Source organism: Poecile atricapillus, chromosome 4 (assembly GCF_030490865.1).
Source record: "Poecile atricapillus isolate bPoeAtr1 chromosome 4, bPoeAtr1.hap1, whole genome shotgun sequence".
NCBI classification, from domain to species: domain Eukaryota; kingdom Metazoa; phylum Chordata; class Aves; order Passeriformes; family Paridae; genus Poecile; species Poecile atricapillus.
The window spans coordinates 69,600,501-69,622,426 of NC_081252.1; the positions used below are offsets into that span (position 1 = coordinate 69,600,501).

At 38.1% G+C, this 21,926-nt stretch overlaps 1 protein-coding gene across 2 annotated transcripts in view; it reads right to left on the reverse strand.

The window, feature by feature from the left end:
- Window positions 1–665: 665 nt before the first annotated feature.
- The window catches only part of UVSSA (UV stimulated scaffold protein A), a 45,067-nt gene continuing 23,806 nt past the window's right edge, over window positions 666–21,926 (reverse strand). For both annotated transcript variants that reach the window (XM_058838041.1, XM_058838040.1), the window contains 6 exons: window positions 16,183–16,360; window positions 15,123–15,272; window positions 10,306–10,489; window positions 9,314–9,425; window positions 5,034–5,217; window positions 666–1,936 (listed from right to left, as the gene is read on the reverse strand). In XM_058838041.1, the coding sequence (XP_058694024.1) occupies window positions 1,843–1,936; window positions 5,034–5,217; window positions 9,314–9,425; window positions 10,306–10,489; window positions 15,123–15,272; window positions 16,183–16,360 (902 nt within the window). In that variant the 3' untranslated portion in view covers window positions 666–1,842. The remainder of the gene's footprint in view (window positions 1,937–5,033; window positions 5,218–9,313; window positions 9,426–10,305; window positions 10,490–15,122; window positions 15,273–16,182; window positions 16,361–21,926) is intronic.

Below are 21,926 nucleotides of genomic sequence, written 5' to 3' on the forward strand. Positions count from 1 at the left end.
AGGCTCAAGAATCTCTGGATCAGTGGCACAGTGATCTTTGTGACTCTTTGAACGTTAATCACCAAGTTTCAGTTAAGTTTGGGCTGTCTGGGAATCCCAGCATCCAGTGATTACTATCACATTCTAATGTGTGCAGTGGTGGAGTTTGGTTTGTGTGTATTCTATTTTTGTGTGTGTGACTTTGTTCTTAGTAAGAAATCAAATCACTTTAGCAGTTGATTCAACTGACTTGGTGATGAACTTAAGTTTGTCCTTACCCACATTTTCACCTGAAATCTTCACTGCCACACTAGCAAGACTGATAATATAAGTGGCTTTACTTTCCAGTGCAGTCAGTAGATATGACCTGAAATTCTGTCTCTTTATTGTTTTATTTTCAGTATTTCAGAAGTATATTAACCCATGTTGAAGAACAAAATATGTCTTCCAAATTACAGAGATCTTGCAAGATAAATTATCAGAAGTCAGCATTAATTGCTTCCTATGCAGTACTTGTGCAAGTCAGAAAGTATTTAGCAGAACTGTAAATTAGCTTTTGTTTGAGGTGGTCAGAAGGTACAGTGATTTGTTAAAATTTTCCAAATTTTTAATTCTTAGAGTCTCCTTACACATGAGGAAACACCTCCAACAGGTGTCGTTACTCATGATATTCTATTATAAAACAGAATGAGTATTTTACTGGAGACTTTTGCAGGTCACTTTGAAATTGATTTTCAAACACCACCCTCCTGATTCTCTGGATTTTCTTTACCCATAAAGCCATACGAAATCTTGTAAGAGCACAACTGATCACTGTTGCATTCTCTCTCCTTAAGCTTGACTACAGCCAGCAAACAAGTTTGGGAGATTTGTTTAAGTACCCAGCCAAGAACTACAACCCACACTGAATCCAACTTCACATTAACTCCCTGGAGTCAGAAGATTCCAGATTCTTGTGTTTATATCTGGGTCCTTAGACACACTCTGAGGCTTTAGCCTGATGTAATTGTATCTGATCCAAGCCAGGCAGTTCATTTGTGCCACTAGTTCAGTGTGCCACTTGAGTGATTTTTTTTTTAAATCTCTCACTTCAAACTGAGCTTTTTTGACAGCAGTTAAACTCTGGAGCACATTCTGTGTAAATCTACAGACTTTCACAATGTGCTGTCCAGGAGCAGTTCTGAAAGATACTGGGATACCACCTTGGGAGGACAAGAAGCAGGCCAGGATGATCTTTGCCATTTCAGCTTTTCCATCTGTGCCACAGCTACCAAGACTCACTTAGCTCCTGAAATTCAGTTTGCAGAAATCAAACTCTACTCCATTCATCATCTGAAGGCATCAGCTGATTGTGTGCCAAGGTGTTTGTAGAGGTGCTGCAGGAGCTGCTGTGCTGCTTGATGTGGCTCACTTTGTACAGCAGTAGGCTGAGAAAATGCTCTGTGTATTGTCATCACTGGCAGCAATCACATAGTTTTTAAGGTATCTTTTCCCCTGAAGGCATGAATGTGGAAAATTAAACACGTGTTGTCAAAGGACATATAAATTACATGAGTCCCTTAGGAAGGAAAAAAACCAAGCCCCAAAATCTGAGCAATTTACCAAATTATGTACAAGTCATAAAACACATCTATTTCATTTATATTTCAAATAATTATTAACTTTTTAAATTAATTCAATTCCACACCACATCTTTTCCAAAATTAATATTCATTATCAAATAAGTTAAACATGGAAACAATTTTAAAATGACACCTGTAAAAATGTGCTTAGCAAAATACTGTAGTGTAAATACAAATATCTTTGATTAAGGGTTTTGCAGTTGCACTCTTGTAATAAAGAAGGGCAGAGGTGAATAAGAATTTAATTCAGTGCATAATTAAACTGGTTGGCAAACTTCTCATGCTTCCTTTGGTCCACCCGGTTCATGGCTTTCACAACCCGTTTCATGGCACCTCTGAAAGAGAAACAAAACAAATACAGTTATGTTGAGTCTACTCAATCCTGAAGAATGTTTATGAATGTTGGGGAATTTGATTAATCAGTACCAGGCTTCTGAGCATGGCATTGATGAGGCTGAACAAATTTGTCTTGTTAACTAAATTAGCTGCAGCAATATAAATAGTTTAATTCAGCAATGATTTTATTAACAGGAGTAAACAAATTCAAGTCTCTCAGTTTAATGGCTGTGTATTCCACCCTCCCAGCATTATTTCTTAGAGCCACATGGAGCATGTTTGATTTTCAAAAGCACCTAAGTGCTCTCAGGCAAAAAACAACTAAAAGTATCTAACAAAATCTTAAACAAATAATACCCAGAAACCCTTACAAAATCTAACCCTCAATCCAGAATGTTTTTGTGAGGGAAGGGTTTGCTGTTCACTTCATGTGAACTAACTTAGCAACTTCTACAGATTACTAAAACTCAGTTTCACTAGATGTGGTCTGAGTTAGTCTCTTTTGCTCACACCAGCAGCATCCCCATTCCTGAGCAGCAGCTTTTAAGCCACAAGAACAACTCTAGTTTAGGAAGACACCAGATTATTGTGTATCTCTACAGACAGACAGGCTTCTGCTGCAGAAGTGTCCAGAGTTTAGCACAGGCAGGACACTATGTCCAATACCTCATTCATACATCAGGTGGAAATGGGATCTCTGCTGCCTCAGCATGGGCAAGCACTTGTGCCCTCTGCATCTCCTGCTATGCTTGAAGAAGGCTCTAGAACATTCTTCTGGTTCAAAAAGGAAGTGAGGGAATAAAGTTCAGAGCTGTTAAGCTTTCTGGTACTCCCAAATCCAGTGAGGGCCTGTCTGTGTCCCTGTTGCTGCTCTATTGGCTGCCACTGCTTCCTCCCAGTAAAAATGTACCCAGAGATTTCTCTTGGGATGGACTGCAATGCTTCTGAGCTGGGTAATTAAGACACCTGCACTTTTTTCCTCTCCACAAACTTTTGAGTGAAGATCACACTGCTAAGATTTTGAAGGTGAGGAAAATGATGCCTAGACAGCATGAACAGGAGAAGCAGATTGTCATAAAAGTCAGAAAGAGAGCAGGCCCCCATATCCTCCAGATGGTAAGGCAGAGGAATAGGTTCACAAATGCAGAGGAGTAAGAGGCAGCAGAAGCAGTCAGGAAAATGTTCTGTTGTGAACATCTGTCCCCTCAGAAACTTAAAGCAGCTGCTGTGCAGAGCTGAGGGCACCCTGCGTCAGGAATTTGTTCCTCACTGGATTCTAAAGTTCCAGTTTTTACTGGTTACTTAAGATGCCTCTGGCACAAAAGCTCAGCTGAGGCTGATGTTTGCAGGTGTTCTCAGCTGTCACCCTGCCTATGAAGGGTGTTATCTCCTGACACCAGGTAAACACCAGGTAAACACCAGGTATCTCCAGGTAAACACCTGGCTGTTCTGCTGATGTGAGAGGTAGAGCAGCTAACAGGCTTGGTTTGAGGGACAGTGTCCCATTCAAAAACAGGGCACTGACTGATGTCTCCTTTGATTTCTACAAGTTTGGTAAGTTCCATCACACAAGTAGATGGTTTCAAGGCCCCTGCTGTTAAGACTCTACATTGTCACAGTCCGCCTTTATCACTTCTGAGGATGTCTCAAGCTGTGCAGGAAAATGAAGATAAGACATGCACCTGGGTAGAGCTGCTCAGCCTCTTTCAGGATCAGCCCCTACACACTATTCCAGCTCTGCTTCCAGGGTTATTTCTAAGAAACAAGCTGACTTCTGGTTTGGTAACTGCTCTATGTAATGGCTTCATTTCCAAAGCCATTTTGAAACATCTGAAAACAGAGGTTTCTTCTTAATAACGCTCTAAATGGCGGGACTAAAGAGTTTCTCATCAGCAACTGCAATGAAAACCAACATTCTGAAAAAAACACCCTGGAAGAGATATACTTTTAACAAACTTCTGCCAATAAAGTTACCAGAGTAAGGAAAATGTGGTCATGGTTTTGCACTTCAAATATTACCTAATTGGTAGGAGAAAAGTGAGCCTTTAGCAGTGCAGAGTGGCCTTGACACTTTCATGTCATGTAGGTTTTACATTAGCACCAGTGGATTGTGTGATACTGTAAATGAAATGAGATCCCACTTTGATGATCTGTGTGCAATTTCACTTAGCTTTATTGGCAGACCAGAGCCTGGGTTTATCACCTATACATTTCAAGTAATTTGGGGTTGTTATAAGGAGCCAAGGTTATCATCTTGTTTAGTGCTGCAAAGCATGAAACCTATTAAAAACTTGACAGGTTTGATTCCCTATGCCTGGCACTAACACACACTCAAAATCATTAGCACAAACCACAGTAAACCATGATATGAAAATCTAATCATTAGAACTGTACATCTCTGACTTTTAACTAAGACGAGGTGACATGAGTATTTCACAGAAAACGTGTTATTTCCATAACCAAAAGCAATGTGGATTTGGCTTTGTTATTATAACCAGTACATCAGAGAAGGGAAAATTGATTTTAAACAAATATTGTGTCTTGGATGCTGTTCAACTCATCCAATATGCATAAAGAATAACCCACCATTAATGATTTTACAATAATAATTTTTCTTTTTTGATTTGACAACTTTACTTTTCTTTGACTCCTTCATGCTTAGGCAAATTTTTGTTGTAGCCACATCTAAGGCAACAGAACTGTTAATAGTGGACAGATGGAGCTACTGTATGCTCTAAAGCCCATTTGGGAGTAACTGGCAGGTTCCCACATTCACCTGAGCTGTTGTACCTGACTAGTAAATGGTCATCCAGAGAAGCCAATCCAGCAATTAAAGTTTTAGAAAAATTGAGATAGGATGAAAAAAGTCTTTCATAGGGAAATTTTGCAAATTAATTGAAAATCAGTTTCAAAGAAATAACCTTGGTTGTCAGTACCTGCTATTTTTTACCCTCCAGACATATGGAAGATATTCTTGCTTGCAGTTAGCAAAAAAAAAGCTGTTTAGTAAGTACATGTTAACGTAGAAACAGAAAATACTGTTGAATCAAACAGAAATAGTAATTTAATGGGCTTTAGAGAATGGAAGTATCTTACTTATTGAAAACTTTCTTCTCAAGCCGGGAACGAGAAGTGTTAGCCTGTTGCTTCACGTCTGTCAGATTTGGGTATTTTTGTTTCTTCCCTTTCTTTTTCTGTCCTTTTCCATTACTTTTAGAGGAACCAAGATCCAGTCCTGTAGCAGCTTCAACTTCTCTCATGAATTCTGGATCTCGCCACTCTGTTCAAAAGACAAAACAGGAACTTTGAAACACCAAACCCAGGGAGGATTTGCAGTCCCCTAAGGAAGAGGTTCTTGTCACCCATGGGTGAGGGCAGAGCCACTGTGATGTAAGTTGCACACACAAAGGAAACGGAGGATAAAGCAGTTTCCCAGAATGACAGATCTTGATGAAGCTCTGCCAGTCTGGGTTAGTATGTATTAGTAGCTGCCATGGATAAAACTGTAGGAAGACTTAAGTTTTTTTCAGTAGCACAGTAGCAAAGTTCCAAGGAAACTGATTGATCTAAATCAAGTTTCTTTTCTTAACAATGGCACAAGTTAATTTATCTAAACAAAATCTTGTTTCACATTTTTTCAAAACCTTAATGCTTCAGAATCCAACCATACACCATCAGTGGGTTCTGATTCTAGATGCCACCAGAGGACAAAGCATGAACAATTTGCTGTGGACTGTTTAAGGAAGCTGCAGTTTTTCACCTTCAGTGTAGTCTTGTGTATCAGAACAAGGTAGCACAAAGTAAAAATGTGGCTGGAGGATGGACATCTGCCAAGGGGACACTTAGAAAAAATTCATTTCATTGTAAAGACTTTGAGCATATGGGTTGGAAAAAAATCTAGGAAGTACTACTTCAAAAAGAACATGGTATAAACTCAGCAGAAATGCCAGAAGTCTGCATTTTAGAAACAGTAATTGCCAGTCATTTGTCATAGTTTCCCTTATGTCAGTCAGCCTTTCTTGCCTGCAGAAATTGTAACACCAAATGTCTACTCCTCTTACATAACATCTTTGTAGATATAGAAAAATAAACAGTCCTAAAGGACTGTACAACTTCATTTATACACCAGGATGGTGACTGAGTGTGACAAACACTGCTAACAACATTTCAGGAAGGTCAGAGACAATGTCCTCACTTAAGAACATGGTGTTAAGGAATACCAGAGCAATTTTCCAAGGAAAGGTTAAATCTAAACTACCATCATACATGAAAGCAAGGACTGACTAAAATCCAACACACCAAAAAGCATGAGGAAAACGAAGCTGTTCAAGAGTTGCTCAGGAGGGAGAAAAGGGAGAAAAGAGAACACGTATATTTGATAGATCATAAGACCTCACAGACTTCATTTTTTTTTTTTTTTTTTGAAGTGAGGGAATACAGAACAGCACAATTTAGATACAGGAACGATTAATCCAAGATTAAGGAAAACTGTCTAAACAGTTTATCTCCCAGTAATAAGAAGGCGTCACAGTTTAGGAACCCCGTGAATGGAGCAATTGTTTAAACACAACGAAAAAATGCCGGCATCCAGTAGAGATGAAATGAGCATTTGAGTAAAATGAAGGAGCAATTTAAAAGCTTTTGAGAAAAATCAATAGAATGCCAGGGAAGAGCAGGCTTTTTGAGCATTGATGGGCCCCTAAAGCTCTTCATACATTGTTACTGAGTTTAGCAGCAGGGAAAAGAAAATTACACAGTTTGCAAGGGTAGGCGGGAATCAATATTGTAGTTAGTAAAGAGATGCTATTTCACATCTGAGTGGCCAGCGGCCTGCCTTCACCAGCCTGTCCTGATACCTGTTTGTTAACAAGTCACTAAGGGCTGAAAAACCAGATACTCTTCAGGGTTGACACAAAAAATAGGCACTTAATTTGCTCCTGTGTGCGAACTATTGGAAAAGGATGAACGCTGCAGATTAGCGGGTCAGCGTAATCCCACCTGATTCACTGCTTCAGGACTGAAGAGCCCAAAGCAACTTTCTGTGGACATAAGCTAGAGTTTAAAATTTTGTACTAAGAAAATAAATGATCCATAATAACAATGACAGTGCTGTCAAAAGACAATCCTTAGTACACAAATCACATGACTTTCATATAACTGTTTCCCCATTTAATCACACAAATATAGAAATAGATCTACCATCCAGCAGGAAGGAGATGCAAGAAGAATTTTGATGCAACATAAATACAACATACATCAAACAACTGATCCCCAAATTTAAGTGTTTTCTTCCAAATTTTTCAAACTGCCATCATTAATGATGTTGTCAATCAAACAGTTCCTGACTGTTCAGTGGGTTCCCAGTTGTGTATTTCCAACACCAGCACTGCTCAGATTTGCTTCAAGACCCTTGTTACCAAAAAAACCCCAAAACCAAACACCACTGAAAACCAACCAAACACACCCCTCCAAACCACAAGCTGCAAAACAAGCAAAAAAAAAAAAAAAAATTAAAAATTGATGAAAGTACTCCAAAGCAAATATAAAAATAGTGAGACAGAGGAAAAAAGAAAGTGGATAGAAGTATTTAGTGACATCTGGTATACGTATGGCTTTAGAAACATGGAGGGTTTTGTCCAATAAATTAAGTGCCACAGCTTGTGCAGTACATCCCCAGCCAGATGGGATGGACCTTTGTGTGACATCTCAGCTTAACAACCACACTCAATAACACAAGGAGCAATGCCAACACTGGTTTGGGACTAACACACACATCCTTGTGGACCAGAGGTGAGAAGCCTCTAACAACACCAAGCTGACACTGTAATAAAAATAAATACCATGTCTAGCCTCAAGCAATGGCAATTTCACAGGAAAAAAAAAATCAATATTTTTCAGTCCAAGTGATTTTTATACCAGAATATTAGTTTCTAGTTTGAGATTTCAAGAACACCTATGTTTAATTTGCTAGTTTTAGTTTGTCTTAACTAAGGTGGGAACTTTCCTTTCTAACACAATATCCACACCCCTATCCTAGTTTCCCTGTGACAGTCCAACAGTGTCTGTGCTGCTGGCTGGATGCCAGTTTAGAGCACTTACTGTACCTAGACAAGGATGGAAACTACCTGCAAATGTAGCACTTTGACACCTGCAAATACCAGAAGATGTTCAGTAATTGCTGCACTGGTGTGGTGTAACCACCAAGCACAGTCACTCAAAGATAGTCAAACCAGTATTAAAGGACACTGGGTGAGTCAATTGTATGTTTAAATGCACATTTATCCCACACAGATCTTTCTGAATACTGATTCCTGTTCTGAATACAGTTAACAGTTCCTCAGGCTCTCAAGAGGTTTCATGAAAGGTTCAGTAGCTTCATTAATAATATGCACAGCTGTCAAACACCAAGTCAGTCAAACCTGAAGAGAGAACTCCTTCAAGGAAGTATAGTACAGGATATCAAAATGCTAATGCCTGTGGATAAGTTTAATTAGAATGCAGAATAATCACCTAGAATAAATAGCTCAAACCAGAGAAAACTAAGACCTGCTGGAGGAAGGTAGATTAGAGAAAAGCTGTCCCCTTCAATTATAAACTGTGTCTTTGCTGGAGAGATCCCTCTTTCCCATCTTCCTTTGCAGTCCATCAACTTCCAGTAGCTTCTGGGTTGTAGTCCACCAGGTACCTTCTGTCCATCACTAATAGAGTTTAGTTGTACTATTGCAAGAAAGTCTCTTATTCCCCTTGGAAGTCTTCCTGCCTGTGTACTCATTGCCTGCATTCCTCACCTACCAATCCAGAGCTGCACCTTGGCTAAAAACGCCCAAATTATCTTGGGGGAAGAAGGAGCTTTCCCCTCCACACCTGAGGGCTGTAGCCAGGATGCAAGAAGGCAAATTGTTTAAAAACAAAATCCAGCCCCCCCTCCCAATACTGGTGGTAACACAATGATTCTAATAATATTATCATTATATTGCACAAATCAAAACTGTTAGGGACCAGCAAGATTAGACATTTTCCTTGCAGAAGCACAGGAGCAGTTCTGTCAAGCACTTCCCAAGGAACAGGTCCAATCATCCTTGATATACATGCTCCTTAAGACAAAGGTTATAACTTGGCTGTCTGAGCAGTGCTGGGAACATTACAAAAGCCACTGTGAATAAAGCACAAATGCAATGTTAACCTTATTCTGTCTACACATGTATCCATATTTATCACATAAGCAAGAACCACTGCAAATGAGCTGTAATTTAAAATCAATAGGAATGCAAATGGGAGAATGTGGTTAGGAGCAAAACAGGTAACAGGTATTTCCCACCTCTGTGTAGTAATTTTTTTTAACTTTTACTTTTTTAAGATGCTATGCAGACACAGACCTGGCTGGGCCGCCTGCTTCTCAAACTTCATCTTTTCTTCTCTGGCTCTGTCCTCTGCATTTACAGGAATCCCAGAGTCATCGCGAGGAATTATCTTTCCATGGAAAGGGCACTTGAGAAAGAAAGGGGGAGAAAGAAAAAATCTCACAGGTTTTGAATGGAAAGAAAATGTTTACATTTTATTCAACTCAGCTTAAAGATGGAAACTGGAATTGAACAACAAAACTACACTTGACTCCCAGTCCTCTTTAGAAAGCATCAGAATCCCATAAACATCATGAGTTTCATAAATTCAGAATCTCAAAGAAATAAGCTCTTTTTGAAACAAACATCCAGTTTAAAGAGACCAGGTGGCACATCCTTCCAAGTCTGGAACTAGGGCACCAATGCTGCATCATACATTGTTTATGCTGTATCTTTATCCTGTAACAGTCCCATTAAAATACTGAAGTGCATTCAGATCCTTCAATCTCAGATAATACAGGAGGAACAGGGATACTAGAATAAAGTATTTAAGCAAAGTAGTTCTGCTCAACAGAGCTCATAATCTGAGGCTGTGTAGAATTTAGCTTTCATAAAACTTAATTAATAAATAAAATTTCTTTGCCCCTCAAACATGTAGATTTCTAGAAACAGTTAATATCAAATATGCTCTGAGGAAAAATTTTCAGCAAGGAACTATCTCTGCCTTACTGCCAGATACTCACACACCACAGTAATAAATAAAATCCAAATAACCTACAATGAATGCCAAAAAAATTAAATTAAATTTAAATTAAAAATTTAAAATTAAATTTCTTTAAATGTTTACAGCTTCTTTACCAAGAAGATGTTTCCCTTACGAAGCATATATTAACAATGAACTTCTCCAACACAATGTTCTCCCACTCTCTTGAGCTATACTTAAAATGTGAAAAAAATGTTTATGGACGTTCTAAGGAGATCTTCTCCACACAGCACAGATCTTGGAAGTCATGTAATTTGGTGCCTACCTTAATTCGATCTTGTCTTTCACACAGAGTTCCACCTGGCATGGGTGCTCGACATTTATGTTTTACTGGCTCAAACTTGCCAGCAAATGTTATATACCTGGTTTTTAACATTTCCGTTATTTCTTTATTTTCCACCTCTTCCTCTACTTCACTGGGTGCCCAAAATCGATGCTCAGAGGTAAATCTGGGAAAACAACCAACGAAAATAATTCACACAAAATTGTAAGAAAACACATAGAGATGCCATTATCAACCTGTGCTAAACTCACTTGTGAAAGGAAGGGAAGCATTACTAGTGAATTAAAAAACCCAGGAAATCTACCAGTCTTTCTTATGGCTCCTGTATTATGAAAATACTTTTAAAATACCACCAAAGCCTGCCTAGTATTGATTTCCTGTTTAACCTGCTAAGCTATTACAAGTCTTAGCTTTAGTTCATGATCTGACATCCAGTCAGTTATCCAATTTCCAGATTCAGGGAATAACTGTAATTCTGTACTTAACATTCCTCATAACAAAATACTTCTATGATTAAGCACAGAAGACAGATCAAGGAGGAAACAGTTTGATTTTAACGTGTCTGATCTTATTCCTGATAGCCAGACTCCTGCAGCAGCAGAGAAGCAGAAGCTGAAATCAGAGGATGTTACAGCCAAATGAGACCAAGGGAAAGAGCAAACAATCAGATGAGCCTCATACAGATTCTTTATTCCAGGTTCTCCTACACAGTGTAGGTAAATCTGAGAAATTATCAGGTGTTCCTCTAGAAAATTAAACTAATCCATTGAAAATCTATTTTGAAATTAGAGATCTTACCTACATTTACAGATATATAGGCAAACAAAGATCTTCTCAACAACATTCATATAATTTCATTTCAGCCACCCTGAGCTGCCAACAGTCTTTAGTGAAAAACAGGCAACCCCAGAGAGCAATTACCTGAATAATTTTAGATGCTAATCTTAGGAGGCAATGATGGTCCCTCTGATGATGTATGTTTCTTTCTCGTAATCATGAAAAGAAATTAGGGTGATCATCTTAAGCTTAGGTATCTAATTTTAAGATATCTGAAGCTAACAACAATCCAACCCAAATTTAAGGAAATATTAAGTTAAAGAGGAAAAAAATATAGCTAAACTAAGGAAAAAAGAATGCAGCTTGCATGTCTGCTGCTCATGACAAGCAAGATGGAGATACCTAGACGACAGATGTCTTGATAAGGACATAAAATTCCTAAAGGAACCTTGCAATCCCTTTCTTCCACATAGTTCTTCGACCTAATCAGTTCCAGAGTTATTTGAGAGGATTTTCTCTATCCATATCCAATTCCACTCCCTCACTAATATCCATTCTGACACTGCTTTCTGTACACTGCAGAGCCATACATACCTGTACACTGGCTTCACTCATCACACCAGTCACAATTTGGTAAAGCACATAAGCTAATACTTGAAAGAATTACTTTAGAGGGTCTGAAAAGTTTTGATTAATTTTATCTGACCAAGTTTTCAGCAGATGACAAGGAGAAAGATAAGCAGAGGAAAATATCTGACCATAGCAACCTACAATATATATAGCTGCTGGTTTTAATGCAATAGTTGAGGATTTGAACTATGTAAAGAGGTTAGAACTAGGTTGGTTAAAATGGATTAAGAAAACTCGGAAACATCTGATTTGCCGTCATCAGAAAAATGTTCAATAAAATTCTTGTTAAACAGATTGATTCTATCCAGTAATTTCTCCATCAAATACAACTCATTAGTGCCAGAGAAATGCTAACCTGCCATAAAGTGCAAATAATTTTCTTCTGGTAAATTAGAGGAGAAAAGCAAAAGAATTCCAGTGGAGGCTAGTTCAACAATAAACACAGTAATGGATTTTCACAGTTTTTGGTTAAACAAGATATTTTTAATTACACACTTCTACAGTGTAGCAAAAAACCCCAAAAGCCCTGAGTGTCTTTCTAAAAAATCAGTATTACGTCAGCCCAATGTTTGAATGGTACAGTATTTTAGCTTCAAAAATTATGTGGCAAGATTGTACAATAGACAGTTAATAAAAGAATGACATCAATTTCTTATTTGCTTTGTTTAATGCAATACTGAAAGCAAGACTGACTGGCAGCTGTGTGTCACTAACCTTGCAGCCACATGGAGAGGAGAGCATTCCTATAAAAGGCACCATACAGGATTTTTACATGCAAGCAATCTTACAGAATCTCTTAGTAAAATTCTAGTGTCCTTTGGTGGTCTGAACTCCCCTCCCCCTCTAAATTATCAAATTACAGTTACATAAGAATGAAGAAGCATTTAACAGTTGTGCATGTCAACCCTGCCAGTTAGGAAATAGTTCTACTTATTATATTAGTAATTTCTGTCTCTCTTCCCCTAAGTATGCACCAAACAAATGTCAAGAATATTAAAACCATGTTTTGCCCTATGTATTGTTGACCAGTATTTGGGAACTGAACTTAAATTAGCCTGATGACTACATAAATATTAATACATATTACTGTTTACTACAAGCATATAACTTATTTTCTCCCAACATGACTTCCAGGCAGGTGAGAAAAGAACAAAGCAGTGGGTTTGTTTTCTGATTTCTTGTTGTAAGTTAAGCAACACTATAAACAGGCAGACACTTGTTTGAAAAAATGATTCACATGACAAGTAAACCCTGTTTGTAAGATGGATCAGAAAAGGAACAGATAATCAACTAAAAGATGAGAAAGATCAACACCTCACTCACATTTAGAGTGCTCCTAATCCAGATAAATAACAGAGGCTTTAATGGCAATGACACAGCAATGAGGAGGAGGAGGAGGAGGAGGAGAAATAAAAGACAAGTAATGGCTAAAATCTAAGAGAAAGCTCTTGGAGAACTGCTGCCCTCTTACAATGAATTGATATAATCTTAATTTCTGATCTGACAGTAAGCTTATAAAAACATTGAATAAATATAAATTCTAATCCCAGATGCTTACAGAGATCCTGAAGCAAGTGCAAAATGGGCTAATTCAGACATTCTAGTCACAATCAGTGTTGCACCAGCTATTTTTTTTCTCTGCTCCTAAGAGTGAGCTGATTGAATTCAAGGAGGAGGGTAGACGAGTTTGGAAGGTCCATGCTATCCAAAATAAGTCTGTTAAGCTGACATAGCAGACTCTACACAATTCAACACTGTGCAGCATACACTATCTTCTGCTTCCCCCACAAAAAACCCCAACAAAACTTCTTTAGAAAATCTTCCTGGTAGCTACATTCTCACTGTCAAAGTCTTAATTTATTGTAAATGCTGTGATTAAATGCACTGTTGAATGAAATGGAAAGACTTTTCCAGTTCAGATTTTAAAAATTCAAATTCCATACACATCCCATGTGTTGTCTATTTTTCAGTTTGCTTTTTTCCCCTAAGAATCTTACAGAGCCAGTATGGGTGCATATAGAAATGCTAAAGGAGATGACTGATAACTACCCTAATTTTTCAGTAAGTCTATTTTATACCTGGGTCAATGGTATTGTGTGTGCAGAGTTACTTAAATTATCTTTAGTTAGATTGGCACATCTGTAGTTATAGACTGTATGGTTCAGAAGTGTGCCCTCTATTTTATTGGGAAGCATAAAAATAAAACAGTACAGCATGAGGCAGACAGGCAGTGAAATATGCTTCTGATTTCACTTATGACTTGAATAACTCATTTGCAATGTAAAATAAGGCCTTACTACCTTTTTGGCATTATCACAGACAAATGCTCCTTAAAGCCCTGCTGAAAATTTTTTCATAGGCTTTGAAGAGCCTATACCACATGAGATGGAATCCAAAGCCTGGGTTGACTGTGGTAAAGCACTTTTATGCATCAAATGGCACCAGTTTTTGGTAATTTAGAAGATATTCAGCGAAATCAGGTGTGGAGGCAAAGATTTCCTCTTGTTCCTTTCTGCCATGACTGTTGTAGCACTGTGATTACAGGCTAGGGGTTTTTTTCTTTGTTTGGTAAGAAAACAAACTAAGTTAAAGTAATATGCTAAGAATATAACAGCTTAATGTGCAACCCAGCTAGTCAATGATTTTTGCCTTGTTCAAGCCAGGTATGATACACACTGATACCAAAGTTCTGGTGGACCTAAATTAAATTTATACATAGAGGGAGGACATTGCAACCCAACTTTCATTTAAAAATACTAGAAGGGGTTTTAAAAACTGACTGCTAGAAATAAATTCTGATGTGTTTTTACCACCTCTTCTCCCCAGCAGTGCTAAAGCTTTCCCTAAGTCAGCAATGCTTCATGAAACACAAAACCTCCTAAACAGCAATGGAAAGTGAAAGATCCAAATCCAAATCCTGTAACTGCACCTTTCTCTTGTGTGACTGAATAAGCATATCAGTTTCCTCAGTTACCACTCTGTGAAGTCAGGAAAAACACTTCCCCAGCCTTTCTCCTACCATGCCTGCTACTTATTTAGTTCTTAAAGTCTCCAGCTCAGGGAATGTCTATCACACACTTGTCAGAGCCCTTTGCATAAGGAGGTACCAGCTTAAATTGGAGTAACCAATGCCATGCTGCAAACATAAAAACAGCAGAAAAAAAAAGTGCTTTGAAGCATCAAAGGACATTTATATTTAATTAGTATCACATCTTCTCAAAACAAATAGCATTTAAAGGTAGAATTTCTGACTTTGTTTATGGGTCCTACAACACAAGGTAAAGAAGAAAAGTAATTATCGAAAGAAACAGCAGTCACCCCGCTGCATGACCTCTAAGTGTAAGTAAATCTATTTATTTGTTTAATTTGTTTTAAAAGAAAAAGAGCATTACTTGATAATCTTCCCAGCACTTGGCTGATCCTCTCCCCAGTAGTGAAGATCTAATCCAAAAGGCATGAGGGGAGCTTTAGCTCTTTCTTCTAGTTTTCTTCTTTTACTGTCAGGATCTTCCAAGTTTGCCGTCTCAGAAGTTGCAGATTCACTGGAGAAAATTGATGAGAAGTCAATAACAGGATACCAATAACCACAACAACTCTTCTTCTGTTCTCATTAGATTTTTCCAGACCAACACTAATACTACCTTACACATACAATTATAACTACTTTTACAAGGTAGTCCTTTTTTTTTTTTAAAGGCAAGCCATACGACACCACACACTCTCTATGCAGCTCACTGCATGTTCTGCTAGTCCTGGCTAATACATATCACACTGTGGGGGCAGAAGTCCAGAGATCTGATGGGGCAGCAGTGGATCATGCATGTTGTACTCCCACAGGAACCACAGATGTGGTACTGAAAATCTCAGATTAATTCCAGTTTGCTATGTTTTGGGGGCTTTCCTGGCCCATGCAGAAGTGGCTTTCCAGGAACATGCCACTAAGCAGATGACTCCAGCCTTATCCTCAAATCACAGCCAAATGCTAGGCAAGGCTGGAGTTTTACCAAACTTTGAACAGGATTGATAACAAATATGTCTTTGGAAGCAATAGAACCATCTCCAGGCAGCAATGACAGCATAAGTCACTGGGAACAAAGAGATGTTGAAACTACTTGCTAACTGAACATTAGGATACACTCTGCTTAGCTGCAAACAAAATTTACACAAATAAATGGGGTGGGGGGTGTTGTTAGCAAGGAAGGAAACAGTGTATTTTCATAAAGGCCATTTACACCAAGTAAGGTCTGTATTAACTGAGCAGTAAAAGATTCCTTAAAAGATCCTGGTGCAATCACCAACAAAAATCCCAAACATTAAGCAATGAATGTGACTTCAAAATGAGATCCAAGTCAGCCATGTCAGCTTGCCTGGTTTATGAATGCTCTCCTGTGTGCTGTCATGACTAACAAACAGAAGAGCAAGAGGTTTTACAAGAATTAAAACAAAGATGACCTGTCTTGAGGAGATGGTAACTTTGGTAGTTTGTCTCTAATAAGTTTCAGTGTGGCAGCTGCACAGGTTGGATCAAGTTCATCCTCATTCCCTTTGGGCTGAGTGTGGGAGCTCAGCGGAGCTGCTCCTGTTGATGCCTTCATCACCGGCGCTTTTGGAGGTGACCGGGGCTCAAGCCCTGCAAAATAAACCTTGATGTTTAGGAGTGATTCACTTCTCCCACCCTCACAGTCCCACCCAAACAGCTCAAGGTGCTGACTATGTCTTCCTGATTTCAGTTTGCATTAGACATCAATCCCATTCAGAGTGAAATGGAATTATTTAGAGAACATTTGTCTTTCACAGATACTAAACCACACAATTTGCCAGGAGAAAATATCTAAGTGCTGGCAGAAGCAGGAAGTATGACCAGAGTCAGTCCAAGAGACAGGATATGCCTGAGCTACCCCTGAGGAATGAGCTCTCTGCAAGGCAGTGCCAGGCACTGATGTTCAGCACCACCAGCTCAGTGGTGGGGTAACTTTAATTACTTTATACAGCCAGATTAGAGATTCAGCATGGACTGTAAGGACATGTAAGGTGCTGTTAGACACCACCTGCATCTACTTGCTGAGCAGGAGGAGCAACTCCATCAGCCAATAGTAGCTACAAGAACTTTTCAGCCAATAACAGCTAAAATTGGAAAGATATGATCCCTCATACCAATGTGGTCTGTCCCCTCAAAAAACCTTTTTATAAAATAATTTTTTATGCAAGGTCTCATCCCTCAAGAAATATCCCTAAATTTTATACAAAAATATTCATAATTTCATAAACCTAAGATTTTCAGCTAATTATCTGAGCTTTCTTATGAAAAATAACTAAAGTTTATCTAACATGTTTTGGCCGTCACTTAATTGTAACTTTTAATCTTTTGCCCAATTCTAACCAGCCCTGAAGCCACATTCAGAAGTATTCTTACTTTGTAAGTCATTAAATGTATCACAATATATTAAGCAGAAAAGGAAAAGCTAATGTGGTATCTGTGACCAGCTGCCTGAGTAGGAAATTGCAAGACCCATAGTGGCAGGGAGGCTTGGTACACAGAATATTTTTATTTAAGAAAATAATGTATTTTCCATGAACCAAATTAGAACAATTTGCTGTGACCCATCTTACCACCTTCTAAGGTCTCCCAGTAATTCATCCTGACCTTGATTCTTCTGCATCACTCATTCCCTTTAACCCACAGGATGCACAGATGGCACCAGCCACAGGCCAAGGTGCTGAGGTACACACCTATCAGATCCACCTTCTAGGAACACATTTTCCAAGCACCTAGATCAGGAGCTGAGTCCTTGTGCAGGGAACGACATCCAAACCTGTCTTCCAAAGCTCCAAGCTCAAGGCACTGAGAAGGACACCTGTTAAACCTAATTCCTGGACAGCCTCTCCCCAGAGACAGTAACAATCCTAATTCAAAATCCAGAGTCCATCCTGCTGCTGAGCACATCTGGCACTAACAAAAGCTATGAACACTCTACATTCTCCAAAGTCAACAAGCCTTTAAAGAACATTATCCAAAAAAAAAAACCCCAAAAAACATTTAAAGGACTAATCTCTGCACTAGAAAACAGTCTCAATATTAGCAGAAGGACCAGGAATAAAGGAAATGGTAATAAAATATAACAGGATGGATCTAAGCAGATAAATACCTAAGTTAAATAGCAAAATAAATAATTTCATTACACTTATTAGGCTGTGGACTTGCTGTTCAAGAGGGAAAATGGTGCCTCCACAAAAATGTGCTTTTAAACAGCACTTTGGTAACATAATAATGCAGGAGTTTTGAATTTATGTCCCTGGAAAGGGGGCAGGGCAGGGCTTCATCTCAGTTCACGTCACAGGCTAGAAAGGGAAAATGCCTTTCTCAGGTGCTTTTATTGAAGTGAAACAGATCCCAAAACACTGTTGTAACCACACTTTAGAATCATCAGTATTTGGAGAAGTAAACTTCATTTAATGATAGAAACAGTTACAAGCAGGGCCTCTGGCATGAAGAAGGTTAACTGAGAAGAATATGTCATAGATTATCTGTACTGCAGAACTGCTTAGACTGTATTTAGCATTTAAACTGCTTTCTTTTTCTTTTTTTTTTTAAAAGGACTCTTTCTGAAAAGCATTGTTTAAAGCAAATGTTTTGAGAGCACTTATACTACTTTGTAATCGTACGATTTACAAATAGTAAAAAATAGAAGACAATAGGTTTGTGTCACTCACACACCTCTCATCTTCAGAGGAAATATGTGCATATGTATTAAAAGTTCTCAGAAAGCCCTATTTTTTCCATTTCTTTTACTGTGATGTTTACAGGAAGCATGACTGCTTGTTCACAACATTGGTTTTGTTGAGGAGGAGGGGAACAGCAAAGACAAGCAGACAGCAACAGACAGGAAAGGCAAGAGAGATAAATGGACAATGTGACATTTAGACAGATAAAAATCACATCTGGAAGATCAATACAGGAATTCTTAAGAGTAACAAGAACAAAATATTTTCTCATTGATTTCTTATTTTAAACCATTAACAGAAAAATAGCTGAAAGTAGATACACTAAGACATCAGTAACATCACCTCTACTGTGGAGTTTTAAAGAAGTATTTGTGTATGAAAGTAGTTTTTGCTAACAGGATAAAGACAAGAGCAACCAGGCAAACAGCCTCAGCTGAATGGTGTCCCATGTCAGGGTGGGGCTGCTTTGTTTTGGTTTTAAAACATAGATGGGATTAAGTACAGTTTTAAAAGTAAAATTCCTCTTCAGAATCCTCCTGCACTGTGTGGTGTAAGTACAGTCCCTGGGTTCAAATTCTGACAGTAGCAGCTTTGAGAAAGAATCATAAAAGTGTTTAAATCCTCCTTTTTGTTTAAATTGACCAAATGGCACCTATTGCCTGAAGCAATAAAGTAGCCCGTGTTCACAAGATAAATCGATAGAAGGAAAGAGAGAGGCTGGGGTTTCAGCTGAAGTTAGGCTGCTGAATGCTGACATTATTGATTTTAGCTAGTTCAGCTGGCCTTGTAATTAAAATGTAAATTTGAGAAAGAGATTATGTCCTGACAGAAATGGTGGGATTAGGGGGAGATAAAAGCCCCTCAGTGAAAATTCAGAGAAAAAGCAAGCCCAGGTTTCCTCAGCTGTGTGGATTTAGACGAAATCAAACTACTTCAGATTCACTGAAGTTTAATTGAAAAAACGGAGATAGAATATAAACAAGTATTATGGACTTTACCTTTCCTGAAAAAAAAATTAATAATTTCTGTTCCCCATTTGTTGAATCTTAGTCAAGCCAAGTGTATGTGATTTATATTAATACAGACACTGTCCCAGACTGTCAGGAAAATACAGTAGTTCAGATACAATATTTCCCCACCTACTCTACTGCGTTTACAATGAAAATGCCTGCTGCTATTTTACTCAGGAAGCACAATAAGCTTTGGACTTGGCAAAGCCTCCCAGTGCCTTTGAAAGTAGCTATGCTCATTTATGTGAAATGCTGGAATCCTCCTTTGGAAATTCAAATTAAAGAAAAAAATATAACTACGGTCGTTAGCAAGAAGAGTTCACTAACATTACATAAACAATTTGGCTTACTGGAATTACAGAATATGTTGTTATACTCTCATTAATTAACCTTATTTATTACTGTTTTACAATCATAGTTAAGAACCAGAAAAGCTCAAATACACAACTTTGATATCAAGACCTTTCTATAGCTTACACCCTGACATTTTAAAGCTTCTTCCTTACGATTTTGCATCCCCTGGACATTGCATTGATCCTCTGAGGGATACTGCTGTGGCAAACTACTTGAAAGTGTACCAATATCTTGTGCAGTGAGTATTGACTTCCAAGAACTTTAGTAGAAACCAAGTATATCTCATATCCTGTTACATTTTCTGGGAACTATATTTACATAAAAGGACCTCTCCTGAGAATGAGGAAAGTTTCCATGATCAGCTGACCAGGATGAATCAGAAGAAATATCTACAGTCAATAATTCTACATGGATGTTGAAGTATTTTTTGTGAAGGGATAAAAATTTTTCATAAATGTGAACAGTTAATCTTCATTCCAAATACTGCATTACAAACAGTTTTACTCATTTATTGTCCTAAGTGTAGCTAGGTCTCTGTAGGTTCAAGCTGCACTAAATGATGTTCAGGTTGGATGTTAGGAAATATTTCTTCACTCAAAAGAGCAATTAAACATTGGAAGACGCTCCCTTGGGAAGTGCTAGAGTCACCATCCCTGGAAGTAATCAAAAAATGAGTAGATGTGGCAACTCTGTGGTTTAGTGGGCATGGTGGTACTTAGTCAAAGGTTGGACTGGATGATTTTAGAGATCTTTTCCAATCTTAATGATAATTCTGTGTCCATATAGGACTTGTGTTTGTGCATATACATGTATACCAAAACACTCTAATATAATGAGGCAATCTCATTTGCAAACTTATAATTAAATATTTCTAGAGTTTTATATCCTAAGAGAAATGGAGACCACACACACATTTGATTACAGAAATTGTGTTCGGTGATTTTAATTTCAATGCTAAGTATCTGTTTTCAATACATTTATGATAAATCAATACATGATATTTACATCATGTAACAACTATATCTGTTTTTTTAAAAGGACTTATAGTAATATTAATAGAAAACTTATTCTAGATACTAGACTTGTCAGGCTGAGAAACACAACTGTGTGTTATTTGCATTTTCCAAATTTATGAAAAAGGAACCTGAATTTCAAAGAGGCAAATAAGTAATTCTGTCTAACATTCCCCCTGTAAAACATGATATGCTTTTTCCCCTTAGAGGAGTCAGGTAAAAGTCTTATTTAGCTTAGACAGTGTAATTCTAAGTCTCAAATTCAGTCCCTGACAATGGTGCTTCACACACTCTGGAGTCTGCAGGTTTGTTTCTGCTGTGGTCTCCACTGAGCTTTCTCCATACCCTTCACATGCAAGGAGAATTCCCTCAGAAGTTCCTGAGAAGACCAGATAAACAAAACCTGACTGAAAAGCTAGACCCAGACAGAAATCATTGCAGTAAGGAAGGAAAATGCTTAGGTATAATTTTTAATTTCCATCTAGCCAGCACATGTGTCTATTTAAGGATTCAGCAGCAGCTGCTTAACACACAAGAAAGTATGACTGAGATACCATCACATTAGGAAAGACAGTCTGGGGATACCAAACCCAAAAAAAGCACATCACATTTTGAGGAAAAGAAGGAAGAATTTCAGAAATTGATAGAACTAACCCTTGGGATTTTAGAACTGTAGCTTTGATTCCCACATGAAAGAAATCTCAAGCAGACTCTAAAATGCAAGGTGAATCAGTAAAGCAGCTATCAGCGACCTAAAAACATTCAGCTTAAGGCTCAAATACAAGAGAAATAATCTTATTAACCAGAGTAGAAATAATGGTTTGTGTCTCCACAGTCATTCCTAATATAATTTTGGATAAAGATGGAACTTGATAACCAAAAGACTGCTTCCATGCTGATAGTCCGAAGTCAGATGGTTTCCTCATGTCACCTCTTGTAAAACAGCAATAAGACTCTCCTGATCTCAAAGCATTATTGCTTGGGTAAGTAATGCTTGCATTGAGACAAGAACTACCAACTGAAGTGCGTGCTTTGAACTAGAGCTGAGAATTGTTCTATTTTCACATGGAAAAGCACATCCCTCAAAACAGATCAT